At 33.4% G+C, this 19,206-nt stretch overlaps 1 protein-coding gene across 1 annotated transcript in view; it reads left to right on the top strand.

Annotated features, from left to right (window-relative positions):
- LOC106135707 (RNA/RNP complex-1-interacting phosphatase) overlaps positions 1-10,002 on the top strand; it is a 61,490-nt gene extending 51,488 nt beyond the window's left edge. The window contains exons 7-8 of the mRNA XM_013336077.2: positions 8,751-8,858; positions 9,188-10,002. Of these exons, the coding sequence (XP_013191531.2) occupies positions 8,751-8,858; positions 9,188-9,465 (386 nt within the window). The 3' untranslated portion in view covers positions 9,466-10,002. The remainder of the gene's footprint in view (positions 1-8,750; positions 8,859-9,187) is intronic.
- Positions 10,003-19,206: the final 9,204 nt, after the last annotated feature.

Here is a 19,206-nt window from a genome sequence, read left to right as displayed (position 1 = left end):
TATGTCCAGCCGACTTAGCTTGGGGAAACTGTAAGCGTACATAATACTATTAGATTTTTTTTCTTAAATCATGGCATACGAGGACGGCCGGATGATATTTAGATAAATAAGTATAAATATTTGTTAAGTACACATGCTCAATTTTTTATTCAGTAGACCAGTGGCGGGAAAGTAGCAAAAAAGACATGTACATAGAGAAAAACCCTAAACTTACCCACAAAAACGTCAAGTTTTTGTGGGTAAGTTTTTATAATTACAATAATTTTTATTTTCTTGACTTTCTGCTTGTATAGTTTCTATGATTTGAAGCATGCTTCTTGTATATTAGTCGGCGTTTTCATCAGTAACGGGCGGTTATCAGTGTCCATAAGTAGATTTGAGGAGTTAATGACTGGTTCGCCATAGTTAGTACCGGACCTTTGGAAATAGGTCGTTAGAAGTAGAAGAATCCGCTGCAAATAAATGCGAATGTTGTTGTTAAGATCTTGTAATTTTTTGGCTTTTTAAGTGTTCCGATTTGAAAAACAATGGTTCTGACAATATCAACTAATGGATAATTATTTTTGTGTCACAGTATCGCTAAACAAATAATAAGACGACTATTATGAATTATTATATTATTTTTGATATAATATATAAAAATCGACGTATAATTAATAGTTTATTTAAAATTACAGAAAGCGGTTTTAACTCCTTTTCGAATAGATAAATTGATAAAGTATGATATAATGATCAGGTATAAGCGGAAGATGTGAAGGCGTCCTTTTATCCCTCGCAATGCTGCATGGGTAAAGAGGTTTACTTTCTTTGAAATATCTTTACAAGATAACATATAAGCTTTCAGTCAACTTCAAACTACGCGAGTGGTTTCCAGATGACAATGACTACTTAAAATATAAACTGTTTAAGTTAATTTTTCTTTCTACAATGTACCAGAGGATGTAGAATCCAGAAGTATGTCGTAATTTGTGCGACAAAGAAAATCCTTAGTTTTATGGTGTTTTGTAATGAAATTATATTTCTTAAAAGCGTTGTAAAATCCTCAGCAATTGATGTCTTGTTGTTGAACTTGTTGTAAGTACTTTGAAATATTTGCATTTGTCAGCACAAGTCTACAATATTTTAACACGTATTCATATACTATTTCATAAACTGTCTAGCTTTAGCTACTTGGTCATAAAATGACAAACCTATTATTGGCGCAGGGTTTTTGTTTTGAAATATCGTAGTATGTAGCGAGCAACATACTATCTTCACTAAGTTTATTCATTGTATGCAAAAATAGATACGAAAATTACTGTTTTATTATTTTACTTCTTTTATTCACAGATTATATATTTTTTTCGTTAATAATAATTGCATAATCTGTATATGCATAATATATAACTTTGTAATTTTCTTTAAAACACATATGATATTATAAATACAATTTCTGCAAACGTGATATTCAAAATTTTAAATATATTTTTGTACGATTTGTCTATAAAGCTAATAAAAAGTTTATTTCAGAAGTACCGGTAAATACTAGTACTTCTACAATGCACTGTTAGACCGAACTATAGTCGGCTAATTTCACAAGACAGTCGGCTAATGTCAAAAGATTGTTGTCTGATAATGACATCCATAAATGTATTCAAACTTGGTGTTCCCTTGTCAAGCTTATTGAAGAATTTCTACTCAAGCAAAATACTTGGCTAATTTTATTCTCATTACAATTTAATTGCTACCACATCAATATGAACATACACGTCTTGTAAGTCCGAGTATTTGAAGGTTTTGAAATAACTCGTGCGAATCTTTAGCAATGTACTTTACAACCATGCTGGCGATCAAGCTATGCATATGTATAAATTTTGTAAAGATAAGGTATATTGCTTCTAAATCTAATTTGATTTTTTTTTTAAAAGAATATCGTTTTTGAATTCCAATATTTGAAAATGCGTGTAGATTTCCTTATGTGGTCTATGGGTATACTAACATTGGATTTCACAAAATTCCCGCGAGAACGGTAGTAAACGGGATTTTTCGTTTACATGGATGAAAATCGTTACGTCAATATAATCGTACCTAACTATAGTTACTATATTTTGGACAAATCTCAGTTTAACTTTAAGCAAAGTTCTGTTGTTACGAATTTTCAAATTGCTGTATTTATTTCTAGTGTTGCCAGCATTTTATTTATATATTTATAGTGAATAGGGTAACTCGTACTGAATGATGCTTTCAGCTTAAACATGATACTTTTATTTAATCTGTGGTTATGGGAGTAAAGAGGTTCCATTCGTAGCACTGCATTCTCTTGGAAATGTAAAGAAATTTACTATCAAAAGTGGACGTTTTTGTATTTCTCACACATAACCTTTACCAAAAAATGGTTAAGAGAAATAACTTTGTTAGATCATAATTTGTGTTGCGAAACTTTCAATTAATTGTTGAGGTGGGGTCGTCTGGTAGTCACAGAAGATGTCGCATCATCATTCCTCGATGTTATTTGTGTTGATTGATTGTTCTCCGGTCACAGACAGATGACTTGCCACTTGTGTGATTTATTGATTTTAACACTATGTAATTAATTTTGAGAAATCAATACAATAATTGTTGAAAAAGGCACATCAGAAATGAAGATATTTTACAAATTGTTTAATTACTGCCTTGGTAATTTAAAAGCAGTACATACTTATAAATATACGTTCGTTTTTAATAGTTATTTTAGGTTAAAATAATTCTTGGACTTAGACTGTAAAACAAAACAGTAAATTTTTATATAGCTCTTCTTATTACTTGTATATGACATTCATATATATGACTCAAAGTTTAAACTTCAAAGGCAACCCAATAGAAGTCACAATCTTTGAAATTATTTAGCTGACGTCAAAGAAATGACTTTGTTCAAATTTAGTTCTCAAGTTGTTCCTAATGTAGTCTCGAAATAAAATTCAGAAGGGTAACTTCAGCATACGATATCACATGGTGGTGATTTTTTTTCTTTCCAAATCGTAAGCAGGTAAAGTGTGAACAGGTTAAATAAATATACTTAAAAATAAACCCATGTTTAATATAAGTTGGAACATGGTTTTTAGGTTAAACAAGTGAATTTGGTTGTGGTTTATGACACAAATTATACCGCATAGACTCTAGAGAATACTCATAGAGAATGCGACTCGTATTAAAGAATTCTATTTGAAAGAATTGATCAGTTAGATATCAATTCTTTCAAATAGAATTTTTTCATTATGCGACACAGTTAGAAGTCAAAATTCTTTTTTTTTTTTATAAAATATATAATTGAGTTAGCCTCGAAGTAAGTTCGAAACTTGTGTTACGAGATACTAACACAACGATACTATATTAATTTTATAATAAATACTTATATATATAAACATCCAAGACCCAGGCCAATCAGAAAAAGTTCTTTTCTCATCATGCCCTGGCTGGGATTCGAACCCGGGACCTCCGGTGTCACAGACAAGCGTACAACCGCTGCGCCACAGAGGCCGTCTTTGTTTGCAACTTTCACATTATGTTTAAAAGTATGAAGTTGAGCTTCTGTGTTTATTATGTGTTGTGAGTACTAGTGCCTCCACTGCAGTTTTCATCTGAGTACAGATAGTAAACAAAGTTGCACTTTTGAACTTTCGGACATTCCCAGTGACTAATGCCTTTAGATGTCTGACATTGTATTTATGAAGTGATAACGTTTTTAGTTCTAAATAATGGCTTTTATTGTTGATATTGTCTGTTAACTTTTGTCGCAAATTATCTTCTTCAAAAGTTGTGAGTTTAGAAATTATTGCTCTGTTTGTGTGGCTATTAAATTTTATTTTTCAGCTTTCTATTTTTATCTCAAACTGATCTTCCTACAATTGATGATTCTGATACCTATAGTGAAGATCTTAAATTCTTATCTATATAATGCTCAAACAGGTGTAACATATTAGAAATTCTTGAGCTGCTAACATTCAGAGGTTATAAAAATACCAGACGGTGCGGTGGAACTCGCGATTGCAACAATTAATAATCCTAAACATACTAATCAGTCATTTGATCATTTAACTCGGCCCACGCATGGCGCCGCACTGATGCAACATACGCTAAGTGATGTGAACAATGTAGATCTACTCCATCTCATAGTCATTGTTGTGTGTCTGTGTACTGATAAGTAATTTTGAAGGATTTGAATTATCTGCGAAAAGTTCTAATTTGTAGTGCACTTTTTCAGATAAAAACTAGCTTAAGAAGTAGATCGCGACTTTTCTCAGTTTTGTTATAATTGTTTTGAACATGTATTGTTTGTTCGTGAATTTTATTAACTCAATCATACTAATACGAATTTAAAGGCCAAAAAAAGAAATGGACTCTTTTTCTTTGGGAAGAACTGCTCTTAGAATTATTGTCTGGAGAAGAGATACCCAAGTCATCACCCAGCTTGCTTTCAATATAGCTTCCTTCTGGTATTGTTCTTTAAATGTGCGCCATTTTTTAATTTCTATTGCTTTTCTAGTTTTGGCTCGTCATTGAACTGACGATTGTGTGTGGCTATCTCCATATAAACCGATTACGATGTAAAGGGGTCGGGCGTAGGCGAATGTATCGATATCGAGTGTTGTGCACAATGAGGCGACTATCGACAATCGATCCGCTGGCAACACGATGTGCGTGCATCTATTGAGCTATGCGACCTGCGTGACGTAGCGTAGTGCAATGTGTAGAGTTAATTATTCTTTAGACAATCCCATTTTTATTATAACAAGTCAATTTGTTTTTGCAAAATCGTTATCATTAAGATGAAATTTAATTAAATAAAATGAGAGGCATCTTTTTATTAGAAGAAATATCTATTTAAGTAAATTTAATTGAAATAACGTAATCTTTAACGTGAATTAAGATTAGACACGTGATATGTTAAACGCGCTTGTAAAACATCTTTTAGAGATCAAACCACTTTAGTACACAAAAACGTTTTAGCATTAATTTACGTCATGGCGTTTAAGATATTTAAACATTTTTTTCATATCAACTTGTCAAAATAATACAAATAGATCACAACAATCGTGACTAAACTGTAAGGTGTTCACATCATATCCAGAATTAACCACCAATTCTGAGTAAATAAATATGATAACACAAAATTATATAGTTTATTGATTTAATTTCTATTCTACACATATGTGACTTCTACGAATTTATAGATCTGTTTAGAGCCCTTGTATTACGCAATGATATTATTCATCACGCATATCACTATTACAATTATGTAACGCCTTCTTTTGATACCTTTTGTCTGTTTGTCTGGGCTTGCTGGTTCAGTTACCAGTGTTATGTTTATTTTCTATCTAGTTTATTACATGAAGTTACTCGTACATTGACGCACGCTAGCTATGCTAATAACTTGTGAGTAGGGTAACCAGAAGCAGAAAAATACTCGAAACCGACGAGCATTGCGACTTGCATGAATATACTTATGAATGTGAATGAAGCGAAAGAAGTATGGATTATATTATATATCGATTATATAAGCAGGTATTATGGCAAGTGGAAATATGTAGTCTCTGCCTACCCCTCCCGAAAAGAGGCGTGATTTTATGATGTGAAAAATTATCAAGATAAAAATTAAAGTAATTTGTTTTAAAAATAAATAATATGAAAATGCTAATTTCTAAGTCTCTGCGAGATGAGACAAAAAATTTGAGAAAACAGCATTTATATGTAAACAAAAAATTTGTCATATTGTTACCCTACATATGTAAAGTTGCGAGAGTATTAACTTATTGTATTCTTGAATTTCCATTTGAAATAGAATGTTTCGACGTAGATACTTTAGTGCCGTACTTAGAAATCGTAATTTTGTCATTCGGTGAAGTTTACATCGATATGCGTTGCGGGTGAAATCTATTAGCGAACGTTTAGGCCACATACATTTACGTTTGAATAGCGGAACATGAGTTTTGAATGTTGTAATCGGATCGGATAATCCAATGAGAATCGGCTAGACTTGCTGAAGGTATGCAGCAATGGCCAAACCTATGCTGGGGATTTAATAAAAAAATTCTTGATACTTCAAAGCTGGCATCTTTCCCGGAAGGTAAGGCGGAGATTTTCCACTTGCCATGATTCTGTAATAGTTCTTTCGTTTCATCCACATTCACAGATCTGTTTTTGGGTATAATTGACCTGGCCAGGACTTTCCCGATTTACATATATACTTATATCAAATCACGTCTATCCCTAAGTATCCCTTGCGGGGTAGACAGAGCTAACAGGCTTGAAAATACTGATAAGCCACGTTCAGCTGTTTGACTTAATGATAGAATTGAGATTCAAACAGTGACAAGTTACTAGCCCATCGCCTAAAAGAAGAATCCTAATATATATCCTATCCCTTAGTCGCCTTTCCCGATTTAATTCTTAATGAATTTAAAATTGAAATAAATCCACTGTAGAACAAAACAAATCAAACACATTGCTTAGGTTCTATTAAGCTAACATTATATTAAAAAAAAAATTAAACGAAATAAAAGCCCTAAAGCCATCATCGACCGAAGTTCTACTTAATTTTAATATTAAGTTAACGATAAAGGTTAAAAAGTAACAGTTGTCACGACCGGCCAGATGAATGAGTTCAATCATTCAAAACTACATACAAACACATACAATTATCTTCGTATTGTTTGTTTCTGTAATTGAAAGCTCGCTCACTCGTTAATGAAGTTGCAACAGAGCCTCATTTGATGGATTATTGTAAAGGTATACTCACATGGAGATGCTTGCTCTCATATGAAGAGTATCTAGAGCTTTTCTTTTGAGTGGCACAAGATTAACGCGAAAATAGGGTAGTAAAAGTTTTTTGCCAGTTTCGTTCGTCTTTTATTATTTAGTTTACTTAAAATGTATGAAAAAAATTAAACCAACAGAACCACGCAGGGATCGTGGCACGTGCTCTTCCTACCCCTGTTGGAAAAAGTACATTTATTATGTAGAAAGTAAAGATTTTATGCCGATTAAGAATAAATATTATTATTCATTCATATGAATGAATCACGTCTATATCCCTTGCGGGGTTGACAGAGCCCGCAGTCTTGAAAGACTGATAGAAAACGTTTAGCTGTTAAGCCTATCCCTTAGTCGCCTTTTACGAGATCCATGGGAAAGAGATAAAGTGGTCCTATTCTTTTTTATATTGGTGCCAGGAACCACGTGGCACGAATATCATATATAAATATATGATAAATAATTTAATCAATGCCAATGATGGGCTCCGTGTAAGTTATCTGTAAATTAATTTTTTTTTGTCCATCGCAGCATGTTGCTATGAATTTGCATGGATAATGCCTTGAACACCATTACCTCTCGCTTTAGACTCTGTGGGAATTTCGTGTCGACAGTGTACTTTTATTTTATTTGGTTTTTTGTCTCGTGCTTAAGAATTGATGTTCGTAGCATTTACTATAATAATTTCATGAGTCATCGTTTGTGTTAGTTTGTAAAATTAACAATTCAGTCTAGAAACAAATAAGTTGGTGCAAGAAAGTAGATTTAGGAGATTATTCTTCCCGCGCGATCCTTTTAGGGGATGTGTCCCTAAGCTAACAGTGCCTTTCGTGTTTCTTGTGATTATTAGTTCTGTCCATCATTTAAGGGATGAAGCAATGATATGTATGACTGTAGGTACTTAAGTCGTGCGGTTACGTAGTTTTAAAAGACCCCACACGTGCCTTTACTGCCTCAAAGGTCTTCCTGAGGAAGTGTCAAACCGCGGCCACGACTTCCTCCACCCCGCCGCCCCCTCTAGGGGGTGAAGGGTGGGAGTCAACGACCTAAAGTCGATGTTTGTGATGCTTTGAGGACACAAACATAATTTTTCATTAATTTTTTGCGTACCGTTTCATTTGCAACATTCGTTTTTATAAATGTTTGTCAAGTTCTTGAATTCATTATTATCAACGTTGAATGTTGTAACCATAGAAAAATTCTAATCAATGTAGGATTATTGGAATGCGTTCAATTTATATTAGGTACACGGAAGTTTGTTACTTGTGCATGATTATTTTAATTTTTTAATACTCTGGGGAAGGTCCTTTGATCATGTCACTTGTTTATCCTGAATGAATAAGTGATATTTTAATTTCTTTTCCATTCATTCATAGGCATAGCTTTTGTATGGCAAGTACATAATAGTAGTTATTACCGTTGACCGTTCTTAGAATTTAAGCAGGTTTAAGTAGATGTGTTGTCTTCTGGAAACAATATCTTATGTGGTATAAAATACAGTTATGCAATTTTGTGTTACTAAATCAAATAGATATAGGAATCGTAAAAGATGTCGTATAGAATGAATTGTCTCATATATCGGTTATTAAACTGAACATAATATTTTTATGTTTAATTAAAACGAATAACCATCTATTCTCCGAAAGTAATCTTACTTTAGGTAATAACTTTCTCAAAGACATTGGCAGCGACTACGTCTTTCCTCTCTACTCGATCGTTTCACAATTATTTTCCTTCATCCATGTTAATATTTAAACTTTATAGAACATAAAATAAAGGACTAGCAAAAGGTGGACTTGATGCCATAAGGCATTTTCGGCCAGTGGAACCTTTAGACCCATGCATTATTATGTTTCTCAATAGAATTAATATTTTAACATATACAAGATCCTTATAATAACGAATTATGCCTAAAATGTACTGTATTTAAGCAAATTAATGATTTAACGTAAACCTATAAACAACCATGTTGTTTGTTTCAGATTTCGTGGTCGGCGTGCACTGCACTCACGGACTGAACCGCACGGGGTACATGGTGTGTCGGTATATGCGCGATCGCCTACATATTGCCGCCAAAAAAGCTATAAAAGGTAAGTAAAGCAAATTAAAACACGGATTTAGGATCATTTAGGAAATTATGAACAACGTTGGCTAGATAGAATACCTAAGGGAAAAATGCAATGTGATGCTTTCATATTGATGATGTTTGAATAAACAGCTTTGATTTAATTTACGCTCTTTACAGTAAAAAGAAAATAATATGGAACATGTATGGGTGTATTTATATGGAAAGTCCTTATTTCATCGTTCCTATTGTCTCTTATACCCTTGCGAGGTTAAGTTGTACTTATCATTAAATAAAGGAAAGTTGTTCATGTCATGGGTCTTTATAAATTACAGAATATTTACTTTATTTCAGATTTCGAAAAAGCTCGCGGGTATCAAATTGAAAGAGACAACTATATAGCAGACCTCCTGGGGAAAACGCCTCCTCAGCCAGACATAGGGAATGAAACCACAATAAGACCGCATAATGATAGAAGAGACAGTATGACTTATAGATCTCCACTAGCAGAATATGAACACGGTGAGAGTAGTAGAGGCTACGGTAAAAATAGTTCAAGATACGGACGAAGTAGTAGAAGAGACGAAAGGCGCGGCTCAGAAAGTTCATATGATTATAAGTACGATTATTAATTTATTAATATTTGCAAAGACTGAGACATTTACTGAGTGTTTAAGAAGTGACATAATAAAATTATAATGACGTTTCACAAAATGTGAATACAACAGTAAAGACATACGCTCAGCGGTAAATTTCGTTCTTGTGAATAGATAAATCTGACCGATAGTATTTTTTGATAATTTTTGTTTATTTATTTTACTTTTTTTTGACAACACATGTGGTATTAATTTTAGAATAGCGTTTACCGAAATCTTCGGCTGTTATTATCTGACTCTTTAAGACAACTTGTTTTGGTATATTACTTTTTTTCTGTCCTTTGTTGCATCATATTATTTTTTTCAATGTCTTCGTTAAAATTCTCTCAGTGTTTAAATATTGAATAGCTTAATGTGGCCTTCTTTTGGGACTTTTGTGACTTACGGCTCTGTCTAAAAAGTAAGGGATAAAGATGTATATTTGTGAAAAAAATATTGTTATTTATTATACATATTATAAAATAACAGACGACGTGTGTTCCAAATAATATTGCATGTAATAAAAATTTTCAATTTTTAAATGTTTTTATTACTTTACCCATAATAAACATCTTCCCATAAAAAACCCTTACTAATATTTCAAACATTCAAGTTCCTCTAGTACTTCCGCGTCAGTCGTATAATTGATTTGTATGAAAATTGCAGAGATAGACTAGTCATTTCGAAAAAAGGATGAAAGTTTTCCATTCGGGCTAAGCTAAAAGCAATATCGAATCACAACTATCAAGTGATCATAAAATCAAAACAAAAGAAGGCCTTTTTCCCAGGCCAGGGGTAGGCAGATACTACATCTTTCAACTTCAATTAGATTAGTGATATGGTTTCAGAAATTCAAGTTTCAGTGTGACACGGGGCACCTAAACATTACATGCTGGAAATCGTTAAAAAGCTCTACGTATTCCGTAAGTCACAAGACAGTGAACATATGAGGTATGTAAGACTCCCAGGGTTCATCATACGTCTGCCCTAGCATGTACTTTCGGTTTTTTATTATCATAGATTCATCTTCATGTTCTTCAGACGCAAGAATGATCTACTGCCCGGTGGCACCATGTGAACAGGTCTAATTATGGTGAAATTGGTAGGGTCACGTAGGAGACGCCGCGTGTCTGATGTTATCACCTTAGGTTGATTTCAGAATGACGCCGCCGAGACGCACCGTTTTTGGTGCAAAGTCGAATAAGTTATAAGCGTGCCGACAGGGTTTGGTTTTTTGGTAACTATAAGTACATTTGTGGGGGTTACAATTTTTTGTCTTTAACCCATGGTTATTATTAATAATAATGAATATTTCGGACCGTTGATATGCTGTTGAGGTACAGGCGCTTCGTAACGTCGCATTGAAACTGTATTACTACGAAGCGCGGCTATCAATCGTAGTGTTAGAAATGCGCGCGCGTCTGTACAGCGCGGTTCAAACGCTTGTTTGTGAAATCAGCCTTATGATCGGTGCGATGACTGACGCATAGATGCGCCGGTTTTCACGTGACGCATAGGATTTTAGAGGAATTTTGCCCACAAATAGCTTTTGAGATACAACGTGCTGGTATATTGTCTTTATTTCTAAAAATACCAAAGCTTAACTGGAAGACAATTGTAAACGTACCTATAAGTTTTGAGCGCAAAGCCAAAGATTGAGTTTTTACTGGTACATTTGTGGTTTTACAATTTTAGTTCTTCACTCTCTATTACTATAAATGCACTGAATTTGTAAGAAGTAACTAAACAGATAACGTGATAGATAAAAACTTGTATAATAACTTAGGTTATTATAGGCCCGATGAAGACTAATGCAGATAACGTCGAGAGCAATGCATTCCACCTATTATTCTATGTAGACTCTTAGTACTGAAACTTTGGTAGACCCATGGGTTAATGGAAGACTAGCTTATCAATGTAAGTAGGTGGAAAAGTAAATAAAAAAATAATTCGTCTTTAAACTATCAAATCACATTCATTAGTAATCAGCCTCATTAGTTCCGTTTTACGACAACATACTCTTACTCGTAAACACGATATAATCAAAACAATTTGTGTACTTGTTTTTTGTGCAATAAAATTTATTTCTCTTCATGAGAATGCCCTTAAGATTTATCTGAGTTTACGAAACCATTCGTGCAGGAATCTGGATTACGCATTATGATAATTTGTCGTAAATTAGATATAAAATTAAATTGGCCTGATTTTTGTATACGTGAGTGAGAGATCTTTAGCTACATATCTAGATAGAACAATTTTGTTGGCTGCATCCGACGAAACTAATTTAACGCTTATAGGTGTAGGGTTACACTACCAACAATGTTCAGAGAGAGAGAGAGAGAGAGAAAGAGAGAGCAATAAATGGGCAGACAAGCAGTTTTCCAAGAGTCTAGACTCTAGAGTCGAGAGAGAATAGATGAGAGAGCTACAGGATTTCTGTCAACACCGTATAGATAAAAACCGGCGTTAAAATCATAAAATTTGAAAAAGAAATCGATAGTGTAAATGAAAGTTTTATTCCAAATTTCTATGTTAACTTCTATAGTGTCTTTCCAAGGAAGTGTTTGCATTTTCGATATATCCCGGGAGTCGCGGTTGTACCGCCTCGGGTAGTATCTGATTTATTCGTCGATACGTTCGGTAGCTTTCTCGAGGCGTCGACTATATTACGCTATTGTTTGCCTCCGGCGAAGATTGCAAGTGCTTGGTATAATTTACTTGTAACCATCGTGTATTTTGTGAGTATTCGTTTATAGGTGTCGCACGCGAGACGTCCTGCTGTTATATTTCGCTGAGCGGTAAAAATTACGCGATTTAGTTTAAATAAATGTATATGGCAATTCAGCTTATAAATTGAAAGAAAATGGCGTTGATGTTTCAAAAACAAGAAAAGAAAAAAAAGACGGGTAGTCTTTGCCGGAAAAAAGGCGTGATTATATGAATGTATCTATGTGTTTCAAAATCTATGCGACTAAGTGAAACGATACTCGTATCTTTATAAGAAGAGTGTGTCGGTATGTTAAGTATCAAAAAGCTTTTTTTTTGGTGAAAACAGTTCGAATCTCAACAATTTTTGGAAACAGTTAAATGACTCCAGGAACAAACGAGATTGATGAGTAACAAAGTTATCTGTTACGACGTAAATTAAGTCCGCTTTGTTACCTCCTAATAAAAATTAACATCTTAACCGTATTATCTCATATTTTTGTTTCGGATCTTAACTACCTGGCTTCCGTCAAGGCGTATATCTTAAGGTCCTTTTGAGTGACGTGGACGATTTAATTTATGTCCATTACTTTGGTTTTAATGCGATCGTTTCGGGTGCTAGTCGGTGACGCTTCGGGCGCCACTTTGATCCTTATCTGAATTGGCTGCAGAGTATAAGAATCTGTCTTATATGTCTTCTCTAGAGTTATTGACGAGGATAATACTTACTATATTATTAGTATTATTTATTTATGTTCATCAAGGGAAAAAATAAGAGTAGAACTTAAACTATAGAGAAATTTAGTACAACGGCACTACTTATTTCTAGAAAAATTTCTTCCAGTAGACTCACGACTGACAGACATTGCTTGTTGTACACACATGTTCTTCGACATAAAAGAAATTTGAATACTAATTATTTGGATTTCTGAGGGTGTAGAGAGGATATTTAGTGTATACTTATACGAAGGTAACCTAAATGTTTCAGTGCAGTAGAGAGCTAATATAATAATTTATTACAATAATTATATATAAAGATTTGTCCATATGTCCAAAAGTATATTTATAAAATTTCTTATAAGACACAAGGAAGTATATTTAACTACGAAACAGATTATTCAAGATGATACAGCGGCGGCGTCTGTAGGTCAGTTACATTGTAAACATTTTGGTGATCTGTGAAATTGATATAAGTGTACAATGTTGAATGAATTATTACGAAAAAAGTTCCGCTATGTTCTTCGTTATATTTAATGTGATGTTTTTATTTGATTGCTGTAGTTTTTCACGAAATTATGCTTAAGGAGATAAGGTGTTGAATATAAATTGAATAATATGTATACAAATAAAAATTATAATTTTTAAGTTCAAATCAGAGCTATCTACAATCAATATGCTTAATATTAAGTTACATTTGCTTATTTATCTTTAATTGTTAATTTAGTCTTTTTGATTTTTTTGCGATAAGTATACTAATTAAAAAGTTTTGGGAAGGACTAGAAGATTTCGGAATGTTAGAATGCGAGACACCATAAATATTCATACAAATATAGAACGAATTTGCTTCCCTTCTATGGAAACCAACTGTTCTATATAAAAGCAAATACCGTTAGAGCCTAAAGGGATACGCATTCAAATATAAAAAAAAAGTTATAACAGGTTTATTTTTGGTAGGTTGTTGGTACAATAATTAAAGGTTTCATTCAAACTGCAATAAAACCATTAAATAAGAACGTTTGTGATGAATAAATGATACTGAGTTATAATTAAAGTATCCCATACAATATATAGGAGCATTACTCTCGGGGTCCTATTATCGAAACGATAATTCAATCGAGCGATATCGTCCGCCTCAGGCTCTGCTTCTGAGGTCGTACCCGCATTTGAGTAACGTGTAATATGATTGTACCCTTTTATGCGAACATGCCATTGACATGAAGTAGTTTTGGAACGAAATTTGTATTATTGATTCACTTAATATCATTAACATATTTTTGCACGAAATTTTAAGACCAAGTTTTTAAAACTGTAAGAAACAGATGTTTCTGTGATTTTTGGGACTTGGTTCGCAATTTATCGCGTGTTTACGGGAGCGAGCGGGTATAAGTTAACCCAATGGAAATAAGAGATCAGAATTAATTAAACAGAGCTTGATATGCCGTTTTACATCACAACAAGTTTGTAAGTTTTTTAGCTTGTTAGAAAGCTTTTCAGTTCGAATCTCCACCGACCTGTCAAAGCTTTCATAATAAAATCAAATGAGACAATTTGATTAATTTTATGAAGTCGCCGCCGAGAGCCATTAATTACCGACTACTAATTAAGAGATCTTTACGATGCCTGCTTTGATATTTAGATAAGAGAAATTCTGAATTATCACAGTTTTACTGCCGACTTATGTGGCCTAAGTTGTGTCTATGTAAGGTCGTAAATTACGACCAGAATGATTAATGTTTTGAGCAAATTTTCCATACGTACCGTTCTTTGAGATATTTTCGGCGGTAAGTTTAGATGGGGTTCTTTACATTTTTCATTATTTATTTTAATTGATGCAGGTTCATTGTTTAGTGAGGGAAAATATCGTGAGGAACCTGCACATTCAGCAACTAGATGTGTAACCATGGATCCAATACGGGTTAGGTTTACTTGCAAGGGTCGCGGAGGTCGGATATGGGAGTCGCTTCGTGTAAAACCCTGACTTACCCAATCTAGGATCCATGGTCAACGCATACCCCGGGCTCCTCTCCAGAGAGGTGAGAATGCAACCGGTTCTATAGCCAGGTGGAAGCACACTCGGTCTGCGTTTTATATCTAAAATTTTCTACCTGGAAATGTCAAAAATAAATATTTGGACTCGGTATCAATAACCCACATAAAATTTCTGCTTAATTCAAATTTTTACTTACTGAGTTTAGGGGAAAAGCAATGGGCGCTAAAGTATCAATTATTCGCACACTATAGTACCTTCTACTTACTACGGTAAGCAAAACTAATGGCCGTCGTACAGATACCAGCAACAATGTAGAAGTAATTAGTAACTAAAGTATGTTTTCGAACATGGCGTCTCCTTGTTTGTCCTGCCCATAGAGCAGAGGACGAATTCTTCGAGACACTTGTCTCAAGAGCCCTTAAGCTGTAGTCTCTATAAGCAGAAATAGAATACTAATGGTCTAGCGTAAGTGTTGTTTGGGATTGTTTACTACGACACTGTGGTGTCATTTAAAAGACTTTTTATGATTTAAGATTGAGCTAGCCCCAAAGTAAGTAACAGACTTGTAATATGGGAAAGTATCTCAACGATATTATACAAGTCTGTCAAACGCGCCAAACAGGCCGTCGTCATTTGGAAATATTGAATCCTTTGTAAAGATGATAAAGTACACTATTATTAAAAAGAGCCTTAGTTTTCGTATCAAATTATTCAAGGACTTTATCGATAGTACGGCAGGAAGCGATTTATTAAAGTTTGATCGTTCGATTACAGTTCGTATAAAAAATATCGAACGCATGCTCATTGGTAGACAGTACCAATTTTATTCTTATTTTTATTAAAACATGTCACTTTCTTAGTCGTTTCTTAGTGAGAGTGTCCATCGGAGATTACGGAAAATGATAGCCAGGCAGGTGTGATGTTTTGTTATCGCAGCAAGTACATAAGTGAAAAAATTCTAAGTCTAATATAAAAATTTAAATATCCATTTTCTTTTTATAGTGATTGTTTCTGTTGTCAATTAACTCATTGATGCAATTAAGAAAATTATTTGCTCTATACAGTAAAAAATCGAATACTTTTATAGAACAAAATAGGCAGACCACCAAGTAAGTTGCATAAGGTATTTAAGCTGTTAGGATTGTAAATCAACAATCAATATAAATGTGAATAAAACGCTTGAATTTCAATTCACCAACAGTAACGGATCGTTCAAATCAATATTATAGTAGTAATAAAACGCTAATCTTTTAAGCCGGTTCTTTTACGGTAATCTTATTAATAGACTTGTAAATACGTTACAAATATGGTATCCATATCAACGGTCAAATAAAACATATCTCATACAGAGCTGCGGCAAATTAATAACGATTCTACAGAAGTATAGCTTATGGCCAATACGCACGTACTTACCTTGTGCCAGTCGAGGACATTCTGGGGAACGGTCAGGCCAAAAATAATCTAAGCCTAGAAGAAAAAAATGAAGGTGAAAGAATTAAGAGAATGTATGCAGGCACTGTGTTTTTAGTATTTGATTTAAAATTAAGGTGTTACTGGCTATAAAAGTATCTCGTTCTTTCGTTAAGTTTCTGTTCTTTGTTAAATCTTTATACACGGTGAAAATAAATAAATAATTTCGTTTTTGAAGTGTTTAAGTATAAGTCAAAAAAAATCTGGCGAAAATTGTTTTATTTAGGAATCGATGGCGCCTTATGAATTTCAATAAAAAGGATGAAAGTATCAGCCATAAATTTCATTTGCAGACAACGAAATCCAATTTAATATTTCTATACACTCCATACTTTTTATTCTATGTTGTTGGGGATTCACGATAAGTATAATGTATAGGTAATTATGCTGTAATATATTAAGCATCGATGTATTCTGTGGCTCATTAATGGGTCATCTTTCTTACTTTTCGGATTTGTTGGGCCCCGTTTTTATTTATATGGGAGAGATTAGTGTAAGGGGTACACACGCATATTGTTGAAACGTTCAGGTTTCCGTTCAGCTTTCTGTGTGTCATTTATAAAAATTTTGGAATTTGCATTTGATAATCCGAGAAAATATTTTGATTATACCAGTTGAATATTTTGACCTTCCTCAAATACCAAAAGATTTTTAAACAACAACATCGATTTCAACACTTTTGTTGCTGTTTGATTGAATTTTTAAGTAATAATCACCTTTTGTTAATTCTCAGTTTCAATCAATTGGAATTATGATTCGAACGATCCGTTACTGTTGGTGAATTGAAATTCAAGCGTTTTATTCACATTTATATTGATTGTTGATTTACAATCCTAACAGCTTAAATACCTTATGCAACTTACTTGGTGGTCTGCCTATTTTGTTCTATAAAAAGTATTCGAGTTTTTCTCGACATCGATTTCAACACTTTTGTTGCTGTTTGATTAAATTTTTAGGTAATAATCACCTTTTGTTAATTCTCAGTTTCAATCAATTGGAATTATGATTCCAATTGATTGAAACTGAGAATTAACAAAAGGTGATTATTACCTAAAAATTCAATCAAACAGCATATAACGAAACCTTAGTTTATCTACTTTGACTCTTACCATTTCTTGTTTGGTTACGTATATCCATTGAGAAGAGAAATTCCCACGATAATTTTTCTTTAAAATTACAAATATATTTATTTCGCCTACAGATTCATCTAAAACTTTAAGATTATGCGCATACGAGATAGTTTCGATCGATTGTTGTCAAGAAGTGTGGTACAAAGTTGTGGTATTAAACAGTTTGTGGTGTTTTCGAATCAAAGTGATCGGTTGCGTCTCTGACCGCAAGTTTACGAGTTGCCGGAATTGCTTGGCGAAACTGCAAGCGGATTTTGACATCAATGCCGCCCTGAACTGACTGATATCCTATTCGTGATGCCATAAAACAATGATGACTTCTGGCGTAATGGTCATCGCGAGTTGGCTACTTTGGAGGTCCTGTGGATCGGGTCCCTAAAAAATCGTAGTGTGCTGATATGGTGTCGATAGAATATCAGTGGAATAATTTGTCGTTTGGCAGTAAGTAATGGTAATTCTACACCAAATGTAAAAAAATATACCACTGGAACTTTATTGAGACTATATACCATATCAATCATATAATCTTATGATATCTAAACACTATCATTAAATTTATTTTTAAACTTATTAAAAAAAAGTAAATCTAAGACACACAGCCTCAGCCTTTTCAAGACTGTTGACTCTGTCTACCTCGCAAGGAATATAGATATCTCCTTGAATATTACTGACCATTTAGATTTAATTTTCCTTACTTATCCTTATTTATTTATTATATTCTAGCTATGTTATGAAAATTGCGGGTGGTAATATTACTATCTCTGTATCCACTTGACACTTGATGATTTGACATTAAATCATAATTAAATTATTGAACTTAGTCTCAAGCTACAATCCCTCGCCAAGATACTTTTTGACTTTATTTTGACAATATAAAGATATATTTTTTACAGCATATGGACAGAGGATCAATTTAAAGTTGGCAATTAGCAGACTCCAACAATAATGTTGAAATATGCCTGTGTCTACTTAACTTCTTCATTTGAGAATTGGATCCCTGCCATATTGCTTTTACAGAGCCCGTATTAAATATTGGAGTGTTCGATATGGAATGCTTTTCCGATTCATATCCCTCGGTATTTGTTTTAAATCGTGCGTGGATAATGTTTGCGTAAAGTAGAGGTTATTATTGTCTGAGCTCGAGGTAAAAGGCACAACCAAAAATTATGTATTTTGATTTCATATGACTTTCTATATTATTTTTGTCAAGTATAAGCTATATGAAAAATCATTATGCAATATTACTTGCATTTTGACTATAACTAAATACACAAGAAAAAAGGTAAAATGATGAAAATTTTGAAAGTTGACGTTAGGTGGACTGTCGTAAAAACTATGTCAAAATAGTTTCAGATATGTAATCAAGATGTAAAGTTTACATATATACATATAATCACGTTCATATCCCTTGCGGGATAGACAGAATCAATAGTCTGAAAAGACATATTCGTTTGGCTTAATGATAGAATTAAAATTCAAATAGTGACAGGTTTCTAGCCTAAAAGAAGAATCTCAGGTTTATAAGCCTATCCTATATCTTAGTCGTCTTTTACGACATCCATGGGAATGTGATTGACTGGTCCTTTTTTTTTGTTAAAGCCGAGAAGCACACTGCACATTTTCTTATATCCAGTTATTTAGTCATACGTTATACCTCTGCGACCCACTCGATCGAGATAAAGAGTAAAACTATTTCGATTTTAAACTGAATTTCATTTGTCA

Source organism: Amyelois transitella, chromosome 8 (assembly GCF_032362555.1).
Source record: "Amyelois transitella isolate CPQ chromosome 8, ilAmyTran1.1, whole genome shotgun sequence".
In the NCBI taxonomy this organism is placed as follows: Eukaryota; Metazoa; Arthropoda; class Insecta; order Lepidoptera; family Pyralidae; genus Amyelois; species Amyelois transitella.
The sequence above is the reverse complement of the archived record's forward strand: the minus strand, read 5'-3'. Positions and strand labels throughout refer to the sequence as shown.